General features: G+C 43.0%; 1 protein-coding gene across 2 annotated transcripts in view; it reads right to left on the bottom strand.

The window, feature by feature from the left end:
- Positions 1-8,722: 8,722 nt before the first annotated feature.
- Positions 8,723-16,590, bottom strand: part of LOC122560317 (14-3-3 protein beta/alpha-1-like) — a 42,489-nt gene continuing 34,621 nt past the window's right edge. For both annotated transcript variants that reach the window (XM_043710912.2, XM_043710913.2), the window contains exons 5-6: positions 14,882-14,977; positions 8,723-10,954 (exon numbers count right to left, since the gene is read on the bottom strand). In XM_043710912.2, the coding sequence (XP_043566847.1) occupies positions 10,898-10,954; positions 14,882-14,977 (153 nt within the window). In that variant the 3' untranslated portion in view covers positions 8,723-10,897. The remainder of the gene's footprint in view (positions 10,955-14,881; positions 14,978-16,590) is intronic.

Below are 16,590 nucleotides of genomic sequence, written 5' to 3'. Positions count from 1 at the left end.
AGGTTGATAGTGCTGTTAAGAAGGCATGTGGTGTGTTAGGTTTCATTCAAAGAGGGATTGAGTTCCGGAGCCGCAATAGCATGTTGCAACTGTACAAAACGCTAGTGTGGCCACACTTGGAATATTGTATATGGTTCTGGTCATCCCATTACAGGAAGGATGTGGAAGCATTGGAAAAGATGCAGAGGAGATTTACCAGGATGTTGCCTGGTTTGGAGGAAAGGTCTTATGAAGAAAGGCTGAGAGACTTAGATCTGTTCTCATTGGAGAGAAGAAGGCTAAGAGGGGATTTGATAGAGACATACAAGATGATTAGAGGATTAGATAGAGTAGACAGTGAAAGACTTTTTCCTAGGATGATGACATCAGCGTGTACGAGGGGGCATAGCTCCAAATTGAGGGGTGATAGATTTAAGACAGATGTCAGAGGGAGGTTCTTTACACAGAGAGTGGTAAGGGTGTGGAATGCCCTACCTGCTAATGTAGTCAACTCAGCCACATTAGGGAGATTTAAACAACCCTTAAATAAGCACATGGATGATTTTGGGATAGTGTAGGGGAACGAGCTGAGAATAGTTCACAGGTCGGCGCAACATCGAGGGCCAAAGGACCTGTTCAGTGCTGTATTGTTCTATGTTCTAAACCCCTCCTCCAGATACCTTTCAAATGTTGCAATTGTACCAGCCTCCACCATTTCCTCTGGCAGCTCATTCCATACACGTACCACCCTCTACATTAAAATGTTGCCCCTTTGCTTCCTTTCAAATCTGTATCCTCTCATCCAAACCTATGCCCTCTAGTTTTGGACTCACCCCACCAGGGGAAAGACCTTGTCTATTTATCCTATCCTTGCCCCTCATGATTTTATAAACCTCCATAAGGTCACCCCGTAGCCTCCGATGCTCTAGGGAAAACAGCTCCAACCTATTCAGACTCTCCCTATAGCTGAAATCCTCCAACCCTGGCAACGTCCTTGTAAATTTTTTCTGAACCCTTTCACATTTCACAACATCCTTCCGACAGGAGGGAGACCAGAAATTCACATAATATGACCTCCCAGCTTGATACTTAATGCACTGACCAATAAAGGAAAGCATACCAAACGCCTTCTTCACTAACCTGTCTACCTGTGACTCCACCTTCAAGAAACTATGAACCCACACTCTAAGAACTCTTTGTTTAAAAATACTCCCCAGGACTTTATCATTTCGTGTATAAGTCCTGTTCTGATTTGCCTTTCCAAAATGCAGCGCCTCACATTTATCTAAATAAAACTCCATCTGCCACACCTCAGCCCATTAGCCCATCTGATCAAGATCTCATTGTACTCTGAGGTAACCTTTTTCACTGTCCACTACACCTCCAAACTTACTAACCATATCTCCTATATTCACATCCAAATCATTTATATAAATAATGAAAACAGTGGACCCAGCACGAATCCTTGTGGCACTCCCTAATCAGTCCTTGCCTCTCCTAATACATGTAAACCCTATCCCTCAGGATTCCTCCAACAACTTGCCCACCACCAATGTCAGTCTATACTTCCATGGCTTGTCCTTACCACCCTTCTAAAACAGTGGCACAACATTAGCCAACCTCCAATCATCCGGCACCTCACCTGTGACTATTGATGATCTAACTATCTCAGCAAGGGGCCCAACAATCACTTGCCTAGCTTCCCACAGAGTTCTAGGGTACACCTGATCAGGCCATAGAATCATAGAGATGTAGGGCATGGAAACAGACCTTCGGTCCAACCTGACCACATATCCCAACCCAATCTAGTCCCACCTGCCAGCACCCGGCCCATATCCCTCCAAACCCTTTCTATTCATATACCCATCCAAATGCCTCTTAAATGTTGCAATTGTACCAGCCTTCACCACTTCCTCTGGCAGCTCATTCCATACATGTACCACCCTCTGCATGAAAATATTGCCCCTTAAGTTTCTTTTATATCTTTCCCCTCTCACCCTAAATCTATGCCCTCTAGTTCTGGACTCCCCCATCCCAGGAAAAAGACTTTGTCGATTTATCCTACCCATGCCCCTCATAATTTTGTAAACCTCTATGAGGTCACCCCTCAGCCTCCGATGATCCAGGGAAAACAGCTCCAGCCTGTTCAGCCTCTCCCCATAGCTCGAATCCTCCAACCTGGCCACATCCTTGTAAATCTTTTCTGAAGCCTTTCAAGTTTCACAACATCTTTCCGATAGGAAGAAGACCAGAATTGCATGCAATATTCCAACAGTGGCCTAACCAATGTCCTGTACAGCCACAATATGACCTCCCAATCCTGTACTCAATACTCTGACCAATAAAGGAAAGCATACCAAACACATTCTTCACTATCCTATCTACCTGCAACTCCACTTTCAAGGAGCTATGAACCTGCACTCCAAGGTCTCTTTGTTCAGCAACACTCCCTAGGACCTTACCATAAAGTGTATAAGTCCTGCTAAGATTTGCTTTCCCAAAATGCAGCACCTCGCATTTATCTGAATTAAACTCCATCTGCCACTTCTCGGCCCATTGGCCCATTTAATCAAGGTCCTGTTGTAATCTGAGGTAACCCTCTTCGCTGTCCACTACACCTCCAATTTTGGTGTTATCTCAAACTTACTAACTGTACCTCCTATGCTCGCATCCAAATCATTTATGTAAATGACAAACAGTAGAGGACCCAACACCGATCCTTGTGGTACTCCACTGGTCACAGGTCTCCAGTCCGAAAAACAATCCTCCACCACCACCCTCTGTCTTCTACCTTTGAGCCAGTTCTATATAAATGGCTAGTTCTCCCTTTATTCCATGAGATCTAACCTTGCTAATCAGTCTTCCATGGGGAACCTTGTCAAACACCTTACTGAAGTCCATATAGATCACATCCACCATTCTGCCCTCATCAATCCTCTTTGTTACTTCTTCAAAAAACTCAAACAAGTTTGTGAGACATGATTTCCCACGCACAATGCCATGTTGACTATCCCTAATCAGTCCTTGTCTTTCCAAATACACGTACATCCTGTCCCTCAGGATTCCATCCAACAACTTGCCCACCACCGTCAGGCTCACTGGTCTATAGTTGCCTGGCTTGTCCTTATTACCGTTCTTAAACAGTGGCACCACATTAGCCAACCTCCAGTCTTCTGGCACCTCATCTGTGACTATCGATGATACAAATATCTCAGCAAGAGGCCCAGCAATCACTTCTCTAGCTTCCCACAGAGTTCTAGGGTACACCTGATCAGGTCCTGGGGATTTATCCACCTTTATGCATTTCAAGACATCCAGCACTTCCTCCTCTGTAATGTGGACATTTTGCAAGGTGTCACCATCTATTTCCCTACATTCTATATCTTCCATTTCCTTTTCCACAGTAAATACGGAGGCAAAATACTCGTTTAGTACCTCCCCCATTTTCTGCAGCTCCACACAAAGGCCACTTTGCTGATCTTTGAGGGGCCCCATTCTCTCCCTAGTTATCCTTTTGTCCTTAATGTATTTGTAAAAACCCTTTGGATTCTCCTTAGCTCTAGTTGCCAAAGCTATTTCATGTTCCCTTTTTGCATTTTTGATTTCCCTCTTAAGTATACTCCTACTGCCTTTGTCCTCTTCTAAGTATTCCTGTCGATACCTTACATATGCTTCTTTCTTTTTCTTAACCAAACGCTCAATTTCTTTAGTAATCCAGCATTCCTTATACCTACCAGCCTTTCCTTTCACCCGAACAGGAATATACTTTCTCAGAATCTCGTTATCTAATTTCTGAAAGCTTCCCATTTTCCAGCCGTCCCTTTACCTGCAAACATTTGCCCCCAATCAGCTTTTGAAAGTTCTTGCCTCATACTGTCAAAATTGGCCTTTCTCCAATTTAGAACTTCAACTTTTAGATCTGGTCTATTCTTTTCCATCACTATTTTAAAGCTAATAGAATTATGGTCACTGGCCCCAAGGTGCTCCCCCACTGACACCTCAGTCACCTGCCCTGCCTTATTTCCCAAGAGTAGGTCAAGTTTTGCACCTTCTCTAGTAGGTACATCCACATGCTGAATCTGAAAATGTTCTTGTATACACTTAACAAATTCCTCTCCATCTAAACCTTTAACACTATGACAGTCCCAGTCGATGTTTGGAAAGTTAAAATCCCGTACCATAATCACCCTATTATTCTTACAGATAGCTGAGATCTCCTCACAAGTTTGTTTCTCAATTTCCCTCTGACTATTAGGGGGGTCTTATTATAATACAATCCCAATAAGGTGATCATCCCTTTCTTATTTCTCAGTTCCACCCAAATGACTTCCCTGGATGTATTTCCAGGAATATCCTCCCTCAGCACAGCTGTAATGCTATCCCTTATCAAAAACACACTCCCCCTCCTCTCTTGCCAACCTTTCTATCCTTCCTGTAGCATTTGTATCCTGGAACATTAAGCTGCCAGTCCTGCCCATCCCTGAGCCATGTTTCTGTAATTGCTATGATATCCCCGTCCCCTGTTCTTAACCATGCCCTGAGTTCATCTGCCTTCCCTGTTAGGCCCCTTGCAATGAAATAAATACTTGCCTTGACTGTTTGACGCGCTTCTGTTTTCAACTGTACCAGTCTCAGATTGATCTCTTTCTTCACTACCTCCCTGGGTACCACCGCCCCCCCCCGGCCATTTTGCTAGTTTAAATTCTTCCGAGCAGTTCTAGCAAATCTACCTGCCAGTATATTAGTCCCCTTCCAATTTAGGTACAAACCATCCTTCTTGTACTTCTACACCAAAACAGATTCCAATGATCCAAAAATGTGAATCCTTCTCCCATACACCAGCTCCTCAGCCATGCATTCATCTGCTCTATCCTCCTATTCCAGCCCTCACTAGCTCGTAGCACCTGGAGTAATCCAGATATTACTACCGTTGAGGACCTCCTTTTTAAATTTCTGCCTAACTCTCTGTAATCTCCCTTCAGAATCTCAATCTTTTCCCCTTCCTATGCCGTTGGATCCAATGTTGACAGTGACCTCTTGCTGGCCCCTTTCTCCCTTGAGAACATTCTGCACCCTCTCTGAGACATCCTTGATCCTGGCACCAGGGAAACAACACACCATTCTGTTTTTTCTCTGCTGGACACAGATGTCAGTCTGTACCTTGGACTGGAGAGTCCCCTAACACAATCGATCTCTTGGAACCCGATGTACACCTCATTGCATTATAGACAGTCTCAATACCTGAAACTTGGTTGTTCATGCTACGTACCCCTGAGAATCCATCACCCCATACACTTTCCAAAACAGCATACTTGTTTGAAATGGGTATAGCCACAGAAGGCTCCTGCACTCGCTGCCTACCTCTCCTATTTTTCCTGGAGTTAACCCATCTATGTGACTGTATCTGAGACTTTCCCTCCTTCCTATAACTACCAACCATCACATACTGTTGCTTCTAACTGTCTCTCCAACCGATCCATTTGATCTGATAAGATTCACAACCAACAGCATTTATTGCAGATGTAATCCATAGTAACCCTTAAACTCTCTTTAAACTCCCACATCTGACAAGCGCAAATCACTCTACTAAAGGCCATTTTTGCCCCTTCACAATCTACAGACCGAGAAAATAACACAGTCTTATTCCTCTACAAAACACTGCCCCAGGTTGAATTAATAGTTATGGCTTATATTTTAAGTTTAATCAAGAGACAAATCTCAAAAAACATATAATCAAGAAAGAACCCACTCTACTCACTACTGCAGACTTTCTGTAGGTCACACTTAAAAACAATACACTTATCTGCTTCTGTGCTATGAACTTCGCCCAAACAGTTCCTCCAAGGTCCTGGGGATTTATCCACCTTTATAAATTTCAAGACACCCAGCACATTCTCCTGTGTAGTATGGGCATTTATTTCCCCATATTCTATATTTTCATATCCTTCTCCACAATAAACACCGATGAAAAATACTCATTTAGTATCTCCCCCATCTCCTGCAGTTCCACACATCGGTAGCCTTGCTGATCTTTGAGGAACACTATACTCTCCCTAGTTACCCTTTTGTCCTTGATGTATTTACCCTTTGGATTCTCCTTAACTCTTAGTTGCCAAAGCTATCTCATGTCCTCTTTTTGGCCTCCCAATTTCCCTCTTAAGTATACTCTGCCTTTGTACTCTTAGGATTCATTCGATCTATCCTGTCTATACCCGACATATGCTTCCTTCTTTTCCTTGACCAAAACCTTAATTTCTCTAGTTACCCAGCATTCACCAGTTTGTAGAGTGGAGCATTACTTCATGGTTCCAAAACTCAATCCCTCTACCAATAAAAGCTAGCACACCATATGCCTTCTTAACAACCCAATCAACCTGGGTGGTAACTTTCAGGGATCTATGCACATGGACACAGAGATCTCTATGCTCATCTACATTACCAAGAATCTAACCAATAGCCCAATATTCTGCATTCTGTTGCTCCTTCCAAAGTAAATCATCTCACATTTTTCCGCATTAAACTCCAGTTGCAACCGCTCAGCCCAGCTCTGCAGCTTATCTATGTCCCTCTGTAATCTACAACATCCTTTGCACTATCCACAACTCCACCGACCTTCGTGTCATCTGCAAATTTACTAACCCAGCCTTCGATGCCCTCATCCAGGTAGTTTATAAAAATGCCTAACAGCAGTGGACCCAAAACAGATCCTTGTGGTACACCACAAGTAACTGAACTCCAGGATGACCATTTCCCATTAACCACCACCCTGTTTTCTTTCAGTTAGCCAATTTCTGATCCAAACCGCTAAATCACCCTCAATCCCATGCCTCTGTATTTTGTGCAATAGCCTACCGTGGAGAACCTTATCCTGGAGAGCTTATGCTTGAAATGTTGACTCTCCTGCTCGTTGGATGCTACTTTACCGGCTGTGCTTTTCCAGCATCAAACTTTTCGACTCTGATCTCCAACATCTCAGTCCTCACTTTCTCCCATTCAGTCCCTCAATTCTGCCCATCATTCAAAAAGACCAGGGCTGATCTGCCTTAAACTCAGCATAGCACTCAACTCCTTAATATTTCAAAAATATACCATTTTTATACTTAAAGCAATCTAGCCTCCACAAGTCTCAAATACAGAATTTCAGACACTATCTTTTGGGAGAAGAAATCTTTCACATTTCACTTTTAAATGAGTGTCCCCTTATTCTATAACAATGTCCCCAATTAGAGATTCCTTCCACTAGTGAAAACATTATCTCAACATCTACTGTCAAGTGTTCTCAGAATTTGCATCTTTTAATAAGATCACTCTTTAGTCACTCTAATGACCAAAGATCTAATCCACTAAACCATTCGTGAACAGTTCCTCACCCCAGCAATCAGCCTAGTGCACCTCTTTTGAACTGCCTACAATGCCAGTACCTCCTTTAAAATATAGGGATCAAACTGTATTCCAGGTGTGGCCTCACCAACACTCTATACGTTTGCCTTCTTTATTGTTTACTGCACTGGCATGATATCTTTTACTTCTGTTTTGTGCACAAAACATTTTCATCATAGTCCTACCAGACTATAGTGGCACTTTCTCACTAGAGAGCCAACAGGTGATGGTTTAACCGAGAGTCACCAGGTGAGGGGGAGGTTGGAGGTCAGTCCCTCTTAGTAACCTCAGCTAGTGCAGCAATTGAATCCACACTGTTGGCAACATGCTGCATCACAAACCAGCCAACAGAGATAACTAGCCCCACCCTGCACAAAAACACCCAGTTCCCCTTGTGCTGCACTTTCTTGGGAGTCTCTATTTAAATGAGAGTCTACCTTTTGATTATTTCTAACAAAGGTGCATGACCTCACATATTCCTATATTAAAGTCTATCTTTTATGTTTTTTTCCTACTCCCAACCTATCTTTATCCTCTTGAAGCTTCCTTACACTCTCATCATATGCTCACCACCAGTAGCAGATATGGAAATGTTGGACTCTGGCCCAACCTCTCAGTCATTAAATAATAAATTGACCCCCGACGACAGATCCTTGTGGCACTCTACTCCATGTCTGTCCAAACGGAAAAACATTCAATGAATCAGACTCTCTTTGGTGTTAATCAATTCAAGCTAAAATATTACCCCAAATCCTGTGAGCTCCTATGTTGTACAAAACCTATTTAGGAGAAAGCTTATTGAATGCTGTTGGAAAGGTTGCATTGAGGTGGAGCAGGCTTGACAGCTAAATGGTTCCGAAGAGGATTCAGCTTACCACGCCTGTGCCAAGCTCTCTGAAAGAGCAACTCAGCCAGTCACCATAACTCTGCAAATGTTCATACTTTTTAAAAACAGATACAACCCCCTTGTAAATGTTTATGCTTCCACACCTTCCACCCCCAATATTTTGGGGATTGCATTCCAGATGGCTTGTTGCATCTTCCCTCTGGCTCTTAAACACACATTTTCTAGATACTTTCCCAGCTCTTAGTGGAAGTGGTTTCTTTCCATTATCTTGCACAAAACTTTTCATAATTTTAAACACTGCTATTCAATCTCTCCTTAACCACCAACATTTGAAATAGACAATTTCTCCAGTCCTCACTCTTGGCATTATTGTAATAAATCTTTTCTGCAGCTTCACTAAGGTTTATTTATTTATTTTTTATTATTATGTACAAAAGAGAGAAAACAGAATTATTCCCCCATGGTTGCAATGAACAACATTAACTTCCTCAATGAGACAACACAAGACAACACACATTACTCATTTGAACCTTTATTTCCTTATTGAGCTGTTGTGTAGATGTTCTGAATTTATTTTTGCCCACAGTTCACTTAAAAGGCTTACACAAATTTACTCGTACATCAAAAAAAGTTTTTAATATGTTTTGCACTACTGTTACACAATCACGTGCACGCTACAACGGTCACAGAAGCAAATGGAGGCGGAATACTGATCAGTAAAACAAAGCAAGAAAGCAGATAGTAGAAATATTGATCAGACTGAAGGGTCTGCTCTGTACTCAGTATCAGAGGGCACCTAGAGTTCAATAGCATGTTTGTTCAATCAGAAGTGATTTCAATTGATCATTTCAGTGCACAGTATGTTTTTCAGAAGATGACAAACAAACGTTGCACATAATGGAATGTAATAAACAAAACACAATAGGAAACACAGTAGGATACTGAATGTTTGCCCATTTCCATCCAAGGACTTTTCCTGCACCACCCCCAAAGATACTGCCAGCCTTTTCTATGCACCATATGTTAGCAGCCATGATTTCGGAGAACTAACAGACCACTCAATCCACCTAGATAACCCAGTGGGCTACACTGATAGACTGTGCAGCTTATTGGCTGAGAGTGAGCTCATCTTTTACCTACTGGGATAGACCAAGTCAATTAAAAGTTACACTGATTTTGCCAAAATTCATACTTAGACGCAGTATTTTAAATAGGCTGACACAGGATGTGATTAATTCAGATTACATCAATACAAATCTGCACATATTTCCACACATGGTTCTAACTTTGGGAAAGAATGTTTAAAAGTACAATTCAGGAAGCCAACAGGAATCACTAGCTGCAGATTTCCCCCCTACTCACCCAAAACAAACCATGGTCTCAAGAACAGAAAGTTACAGGGAAAGGCCTAGGTTTGAGAGACAAATCTGAAGGAACGTAACAGCTTAGTATCAAAATACCAAAAATACATTCATATCTTGGTTAGGATTAAAGCAAAATTGGGGAGGTGGAGTTGCTGAAGGTGCCAGTTAGTACACCACGTGATTGAGCTTTGTGCAAGTACAAAAAGAGAAATACCAGACGTTGGCTGCATGTGAATGCAAGAAAAGGAATAGCAGCAAAATTGCTGTAATAGTGCAGGGGAATGGGAAGGGGAGCAGAGAGGGACAATGAGGAACCCAGAGTAGGGTGAGACAACAGAGCTAATCAATGATCAGAGTCAGAGGATCTCCAAAACACCAAGAACAGAACAAACAAGACAGAACTTAGAAAGTAGTCAGATCAATTGCAGGGACTTGTGGAGAGGAGGAATTGGATGGGAGAGGGGAGAGGAGCCTAGTTTGAGTGAACTTCAACACATGCAGGTCAACCAGCAGCAAAATCAGCACCTGATTGTGCAAAAAGTGGCCCCCAGAGTTAGGAATGCCTGGAATGATGAAAGCCATCACTATTTTCTTCCCTATAAATTTCCATGATGACTGAAGAACCTCACTGCTACTGAAAGTTGGGATACCCATCCAGACACACTGGCAATTATTGCCTCTGCACCTGCCTGAGTGTGCGCTCATTGAACAGGGCAGGAGGATGCAGAGGATGATGCTTGTAAGAGAGAGTGAGTGTGTGTACACTTAGGCAGGAGTGAGGAGTGTACACTTGGGCAGGAGTGAGGAATGTAAACCTGAGCTCTATTTATAAAAGCAAACTCACAAAGTAGGAACCATTCAGTAAACAAACACTGCCTTCCAGGGTTGATTACATTAACATGCAGCAAGCCCCTCACCAAGCAGTGCCTGTGGAATACAATTCTTGCTCATTCCTCTCTTCCTGCCCTTACCTTCCTCCAATAAAATCACAGGCTAGGTTAGGCACCTGAAGAAATTCCAACCCAACAGCCAGAAGGTTTCACACCAAGATATCCAGCCAGATAAAGCTAACCATTAAAAGCAGAGTAACTCACAGTTACCCCTGGTGTTAGATTGCCCCCAGCCCCATGTGTTCTCTCAGTGCATCAGAATGCAGCATGGCTGTGTGAAACTCTGTGCAGCTCAAGGAAATGGTATGCATTGCCTTTTCAAAGAAAAAAAGCTCAGAGGGGTACAAGAAAAGGGATGAGGGACTGGTGGGATAGTTTTGCCAGACAGGAGCAGGTGAGAGTAAATCAGTGGGTAAGTTGGAAGTGTAACAAATGTTTTAGCTCTGCCCATCACTAGGTTCCTGATCTTCACCCTGGTTGTCTGATGTCCACAACTGTAAAATAAAAGAGACAAAAAGAAACTATATTAAAGACAAAATCAATAGAATAACCATACATTGGTAGGAACAAACAAAACGTGCTTGTGCACTTAAGACCATTACAGTAAGCTTCAAGTAGAGAGATGGGTAGATCCAGTGAGGAACAGAAAAAAAATAGGATTTTACTTTAGTGGATTAGGAGTTAGAGATTAGCTATTGCTCAAACATTTGTTAAACACAACAATTCAATTTCAACTCCCTGTTCTTTTATAATCATAAATAATCATTTCATTTGAGTTCACATCTTCTTTTGTAAAGATAAGTTTCCTGCTTTGAACTGGTATTGCTCATATTGAGTTTCTTGCCATTTCCATTCACCTTAAGTCAGATACTTTCTGAACTCCATGTCAGTAAATAAAAACCAACATTTTTAAAGTGGCTCGTCTCACTGTCCCTCTATCCCACCTGCTGTTCTGGTGGCATTCCCCACCCTCACCATTAGCATACACTCCCTCAAGTACTGTGAATTATTAGTCCAGAAACACAACTTCTACACCAGTGTAATATTTAATATACTGAGTACTGGAAGAAGCCTATCTGGGCTAGACACAGAGTCATGCAGTACAGAAGAGGACCTTCAGCCCATTGAGCCTGCACTGACAAATACTACTAAATTTACACTCATCCCACTTTCCTGAACTGGTCCATAGCCTTCTGTGCTATGACATTTCAAGTGCTCATCCAAGTACTTCTTAAAAAGGTTGAGAAGTTTCCTGCCTCAACTCCTCTCCCAGAGATAGTGCATTCTAGAATCCAATCACCCTCTGGGGGAAAAAAAAAACCTTCCCCAAATCCCCCCTAAACCTCTGCCTTTCACCTTAAGGTTATGCCTTGTTGGATATTTTCTAATCAACCAGTTCAGTTTTGCAACAAATGGGACTAGAACCCAGGTCTCCTGGCTCATAGGTAGGGATCACCATGCTACAGAGCCTTCATTCACAGCAGAGTGGGAACCTGATTGAAGTGTACAAGATTGAGGGGCATGGACAAGGTGAATAGAAAGCAATTGTTCTCCTTCTGCTTGCTATTCATCTTGTCCATGCCTCTCAATCTTGTACACCTTCAATCAGGTCCCCACTCTGCCCTAAAGGAGGAACCTGAACTTATCTTGGTGGATAAAATGCTCCATCCTGGTGAATCTCCTCTGCACTCACTCTAGTGCAATCTCATCCTTCCTATAGTGTAGTGACCAGAAGCGCACCCTATACTTCTTTTGTACAGCTCCAATATAACCTCCCTGGTCTTACAATCTATGCTATGACTGATAAAAAGCATATGCCTTAACTAACCGAATACACTGCCCTGCTGTCTGCAGATCCCTGAACAGAAGGACCCCAAGATCCGTCTGCTCCTGACCTTACTAGTGTCCTGAAAGTAGTAATCCCTTGAGTTGTTACTTCTTCCAAGTGTAGGACACTTTTCAGAGTTAAATTCTATCTACCACTGACCTGCTCACCTGACCAATTGTCTATATCCTCCTTTAAACTAAAGACCTTTTTCCTCACCTGTCAACCATCGGCCAACTTTTCGGTCAGTCATAAACTTACTCATTATTTACCCAAAATGTTCTTCTATAATGTTTATATATAATACGGACAATAAGGGACCCAGCACTGATCCCCATGGTGCACCAGTAGTCACTGGGTTCCAGTCACACAATCATAGAACTGTGTAGCACAGGAATGGGCCCTTGGGCCCACTATGTATTGCTGAACATGATGCCAAATTAAACTAATCTATTCTGCCTGCCCTTGGTCCATTCCTTGTATATTCACGTGCTTATCTATAAGTCCCTTAAACACACCTATTCTATCTGCTTTCACCACCATCCCTGGCAGCACATTCCAAACTCCTACCAGTCTTAGAAAAAAACTTGCCCCTCATGTGTCCTTTGAACTTTCCCCATCTCGCTTTAAATGAATGCCCCCTAGTATTAGACATTTCAACCTAGGACTTAACAGTCAGAATCCTTTTCCCCCAATCTATGCAACTTAATAGAAGTCTATAAAATTAAGTCTCTCCTCAGCTTCTGCCGTTCCAGAGAAAACAGCACGAGTTTTTCTAATCTCTCCTTATAGCTCAGTTTCCTATTAGCACACTTTGTCTCCTGACACTAAGCCAACTTCCCAAGTTACCCTGAATTCCATGAGTTTTCACTTGCTTTATCAGTCACTCACGTGAAATCTGATCAAACAAAGGCGTTGCTGAAATCCATAGTAAACGATATCTATTGCACTACACTCATTTACACTAGTGATTACCCTCTCAAAAAATTCAAACATGTGAGGCACGACTTACCTCTGACAAAGCCGTACTATCCCTATCAACGCTTGCACCTCCAAGGTTACAGGAATTCTCTCCTTTAGAAGTTTCTCCAGCAGTTCCTCTACCACATATGCGAGTGTCACCATTCTGAGTTTCCCTGGTTTATCTCCACCACCCTTCTTACAAAGTGGAACCACATTAGCAATCCTCCAGTCCACTGGCACCTCCTTTGTGGTCCTTCCTTGTTGTCTACTGAAGCTTGGGATACAACTCACCTGGATCTGGGGAACTATTTGCTTTTAAAACTTCCATTCCCTCCTCTCTCCCCATAACAAACTGCTCAGGAACCTCATTGCGTCCTCCCAATTTCAGTACCTACATACTCTTTCTCCTGACGAAGATAAGCATGAAGTACTCATTTAACACTCTACCAAGATCCTCCAGCTTCAGGCACAGATTGTTCCCTTGGTTCCTAACAGAACCTTCTCTTTCCCTGGTTATCTGTTCCCTTTGATATACTTGCAAAATTGAGACTTAGACACTTCTTGCTTTTAAATTTTAAATCACTTACCATCTCTTGCTGCCCACTGTATCCCTGTTTGTCTTTTGCCTATTCATGGCAGATTGACATTTCTCAGGTAAGCAGTACAAGTGACAGCAAATGGATGTTAATGTGGTGTGGTATGAGATTATATACTTCAGATGTAACTACAATCTATGTAGGGAGGATGAAGGAGTCTCAATGATCAAAAGCCAACTTATAGTAGGTGGTCATAAGTAGTTCAGAGTGTAAAGTGAGAAGGGTCTGCTGTCAATTTAACACCTTCCGTACTCAGTAGGTGATAATTTCAGATTATCACCTGCATTCCATTTTTGTGTACAGCATCTATTGCTAGAATCATAGCATCCCTACGGTGCAGGAAGAGGTCACTTGACCCATTCAGTCAGCACCAACCCTCTGAACAGCATCCCATGATGACCCCTGCCCTATCCTTGCATTCACCATGCACTAAACCACCCACCCTACACATCCTTGACTCTATGAACAATTTAACATGGCCAATCCACCTAACCTGTGTATCTTTTGATCAAGGTGAAACCAGAACATCCAGAGGAAATACATGCAAACACGGTGAGAACATGCAAAATCCACACAGTCACCCAGGGTTGGAATTAAATCCGGGTCCCTGGAGCAGAGAGGCACCAGTGCCAACCACTGAGCCACCATGCTGCTAGTGATTCTGCAGTGGTCATTTGCACTTCTCAATCCACTTTTGCATCTATTACCACTCCCTTTTTGTCACTTAAACTCTCCTGCTTCCACCCCAAGATTTTCTTTTGCTTTTTCTTCCCCGCCCATACCCCTTACCTTGCCTCAGTACTTGCTTAAAAATTGTTAAATCATTAAGTTTTTCTGGATTTTTTAAAAGGAAACAGAACTGCTTTAAAGCACAGAAAGCATGAAAACGTAAACCAATTTACCTCACGTTGCCAGTGTTTCATTCTCAAACTGAAAGCTTTAGAAACATAATACAAATAACGTACAGAGGGCAATCTCGCTTCAAGTAAATTGTCTGCAATTTAATCTCTGGGAGTTTATCCCCCGGTCATACGTACAGTTAAATTGTCCCGAAGTAACTGCATAATCAAGGTGCTATCTTTGTACGAATCATCAGTCAACTTGTCCAGCTCTGCAATTGCATCATCGAATGCCTGCAAATACAAAGCAAGGGGAGATTTGTTATCATTGCACTGCAGGAGTACAGAGCAACCTGCAGTCAACCAATTGCAACAGCTATTGAGGAAGCTGCCTGGAAAGTCAGCTGCTGAACGCAAATTTTAGTTGAACAATGTCCTTGGGGAAAAAAAAAAATCACCACACAACATGGGAAAAAAAATACAGTTGAGCTGTGAGGAGAGGTTGAGTGGAATGGGGCTGTTTTCCCTGGAGCACCAGAGGCTGAGGGGTGACCTTGTGGAGGTTTATAAAATCATGAAGGATGTGGATAGGATAAATATATAAGGTCTTTTCCCTGGGGTGGGGGAATCCAGAACTAGATTGCATAGGTTTAGGATGAGAGGGGAAAATATATAAAAGAGATGGTGGCACGGTGGCACAGTGGTTAGCACTGCTGCCTCACAGCGCCAGAGACCCGGGTTCAATTCCCGCCTCAGGCGACTGACTGTGTGGAGTTTGCACATTCTCCCCGTGTCTGTGTGGGTTTCCTCCGGGTGCTCCGGTTTCCTCCCACAGTCCAAAAATGTGCAGGTCAGGTGAATTGGCCACGCTAAATTGCCCATAGTGTTAGGTGCAGGGGTAAATGTAGGGGAATGGGTCTGGGTGGGTTGCACTTCGGCGGGTCGGTGTGGACTTGTTGGACCGAAGGGCCTGTTTCCACACTGTAAAGTAATCTAATCTAAAGACCTGAGGGACAACGTTTTCATGCAGAGGGTGGTTCGTGTATGGAATGAGCTGCCAGAGGAAGTGGTTGGAGGGATATGGGCCAGGTACTGGCAGATGGGACTAGATTGGGTTGGGATATCTGGTCGGCATGGACGGGTTAACCGAAGGGTCTGTTTCCGTGCTGTACATCTCAATAGTCTATAAACATACCCTGTTGCCAATTTTAACTAGAAGTCTATAGCATTCCTCCTAATATTTCCTCATTTCGACTGATCCTTGCCATAGATACCTACAACTAGCCTGTTCCTTCACTCCCCCTTGGTTGCATACTCGACATTCACGATTGCTTGCTTTTGGTGCTGCAACTGCAGCAGGAATATTCCTGAACATCAGTATCTGCAGTGCTGGGCATTTCAAAGCCCAGAACCAATAGATAGTTGCTTGAATTAAAGATGGTGCAGACCTAGGGGAAAAAAAAAGAGACAGCGGGAGGGAGCTGGTTTGAAGGGTGAGCGAATGAGGTATCAAGTCCTGTGGGAGAGCAAGACTGGAATATCGCATGACATGGACAGAGGGAGGAGGTAGTGAGGGCTTGGAGATGTTCTATGCTCGTGTAGGCAGTGAAGGCAAAGTCAGAGGAACTGGTATACTGTAACTCAGATCAGAGAGAGTGTGGCAAAGAGAGTGGGCAGAGTGCTGAGAATACTGACTGGTACTGGTCCTGAGGTAGCAATGCCATTCCATACCAGGCATTATTTCAGACCCAAACTTGTACTGGCAACTGTGAAGGAGGTAACAGGTGCATACGAAGAGAGAGATCACCAGTGGGAAAAGCTGTATGCAGATGCAGTGACAAGGGGGCATTAAAAAAAAACAAACATTCATGGGAAGTGGGTGTCACTGACTATGCCAGCATTTATTT

Source organism: Chiloscyllium plagiosum, unplaced genomic scaffold (genome assembly GCF_037043375.1).
Source record: "Chiloscyllium plagiosum isolate Xiang-an unplaced genomic scaffold, Cpla_swu_hap1 HiC_scaffold_15, whole genome shotgun sequence".
NCBI classification, from domain to species: domain Eukaryota; kingdom Metazoa; phylum Chordata; class Chondrichthyes; order Orectolobiformes; family Hemiscylliidae; genus Chiloscyllium; species Chiloscyllium plagiosum.
This window is presented reverse-complemented; position numbering and strand designations above follow the sequence as displayed.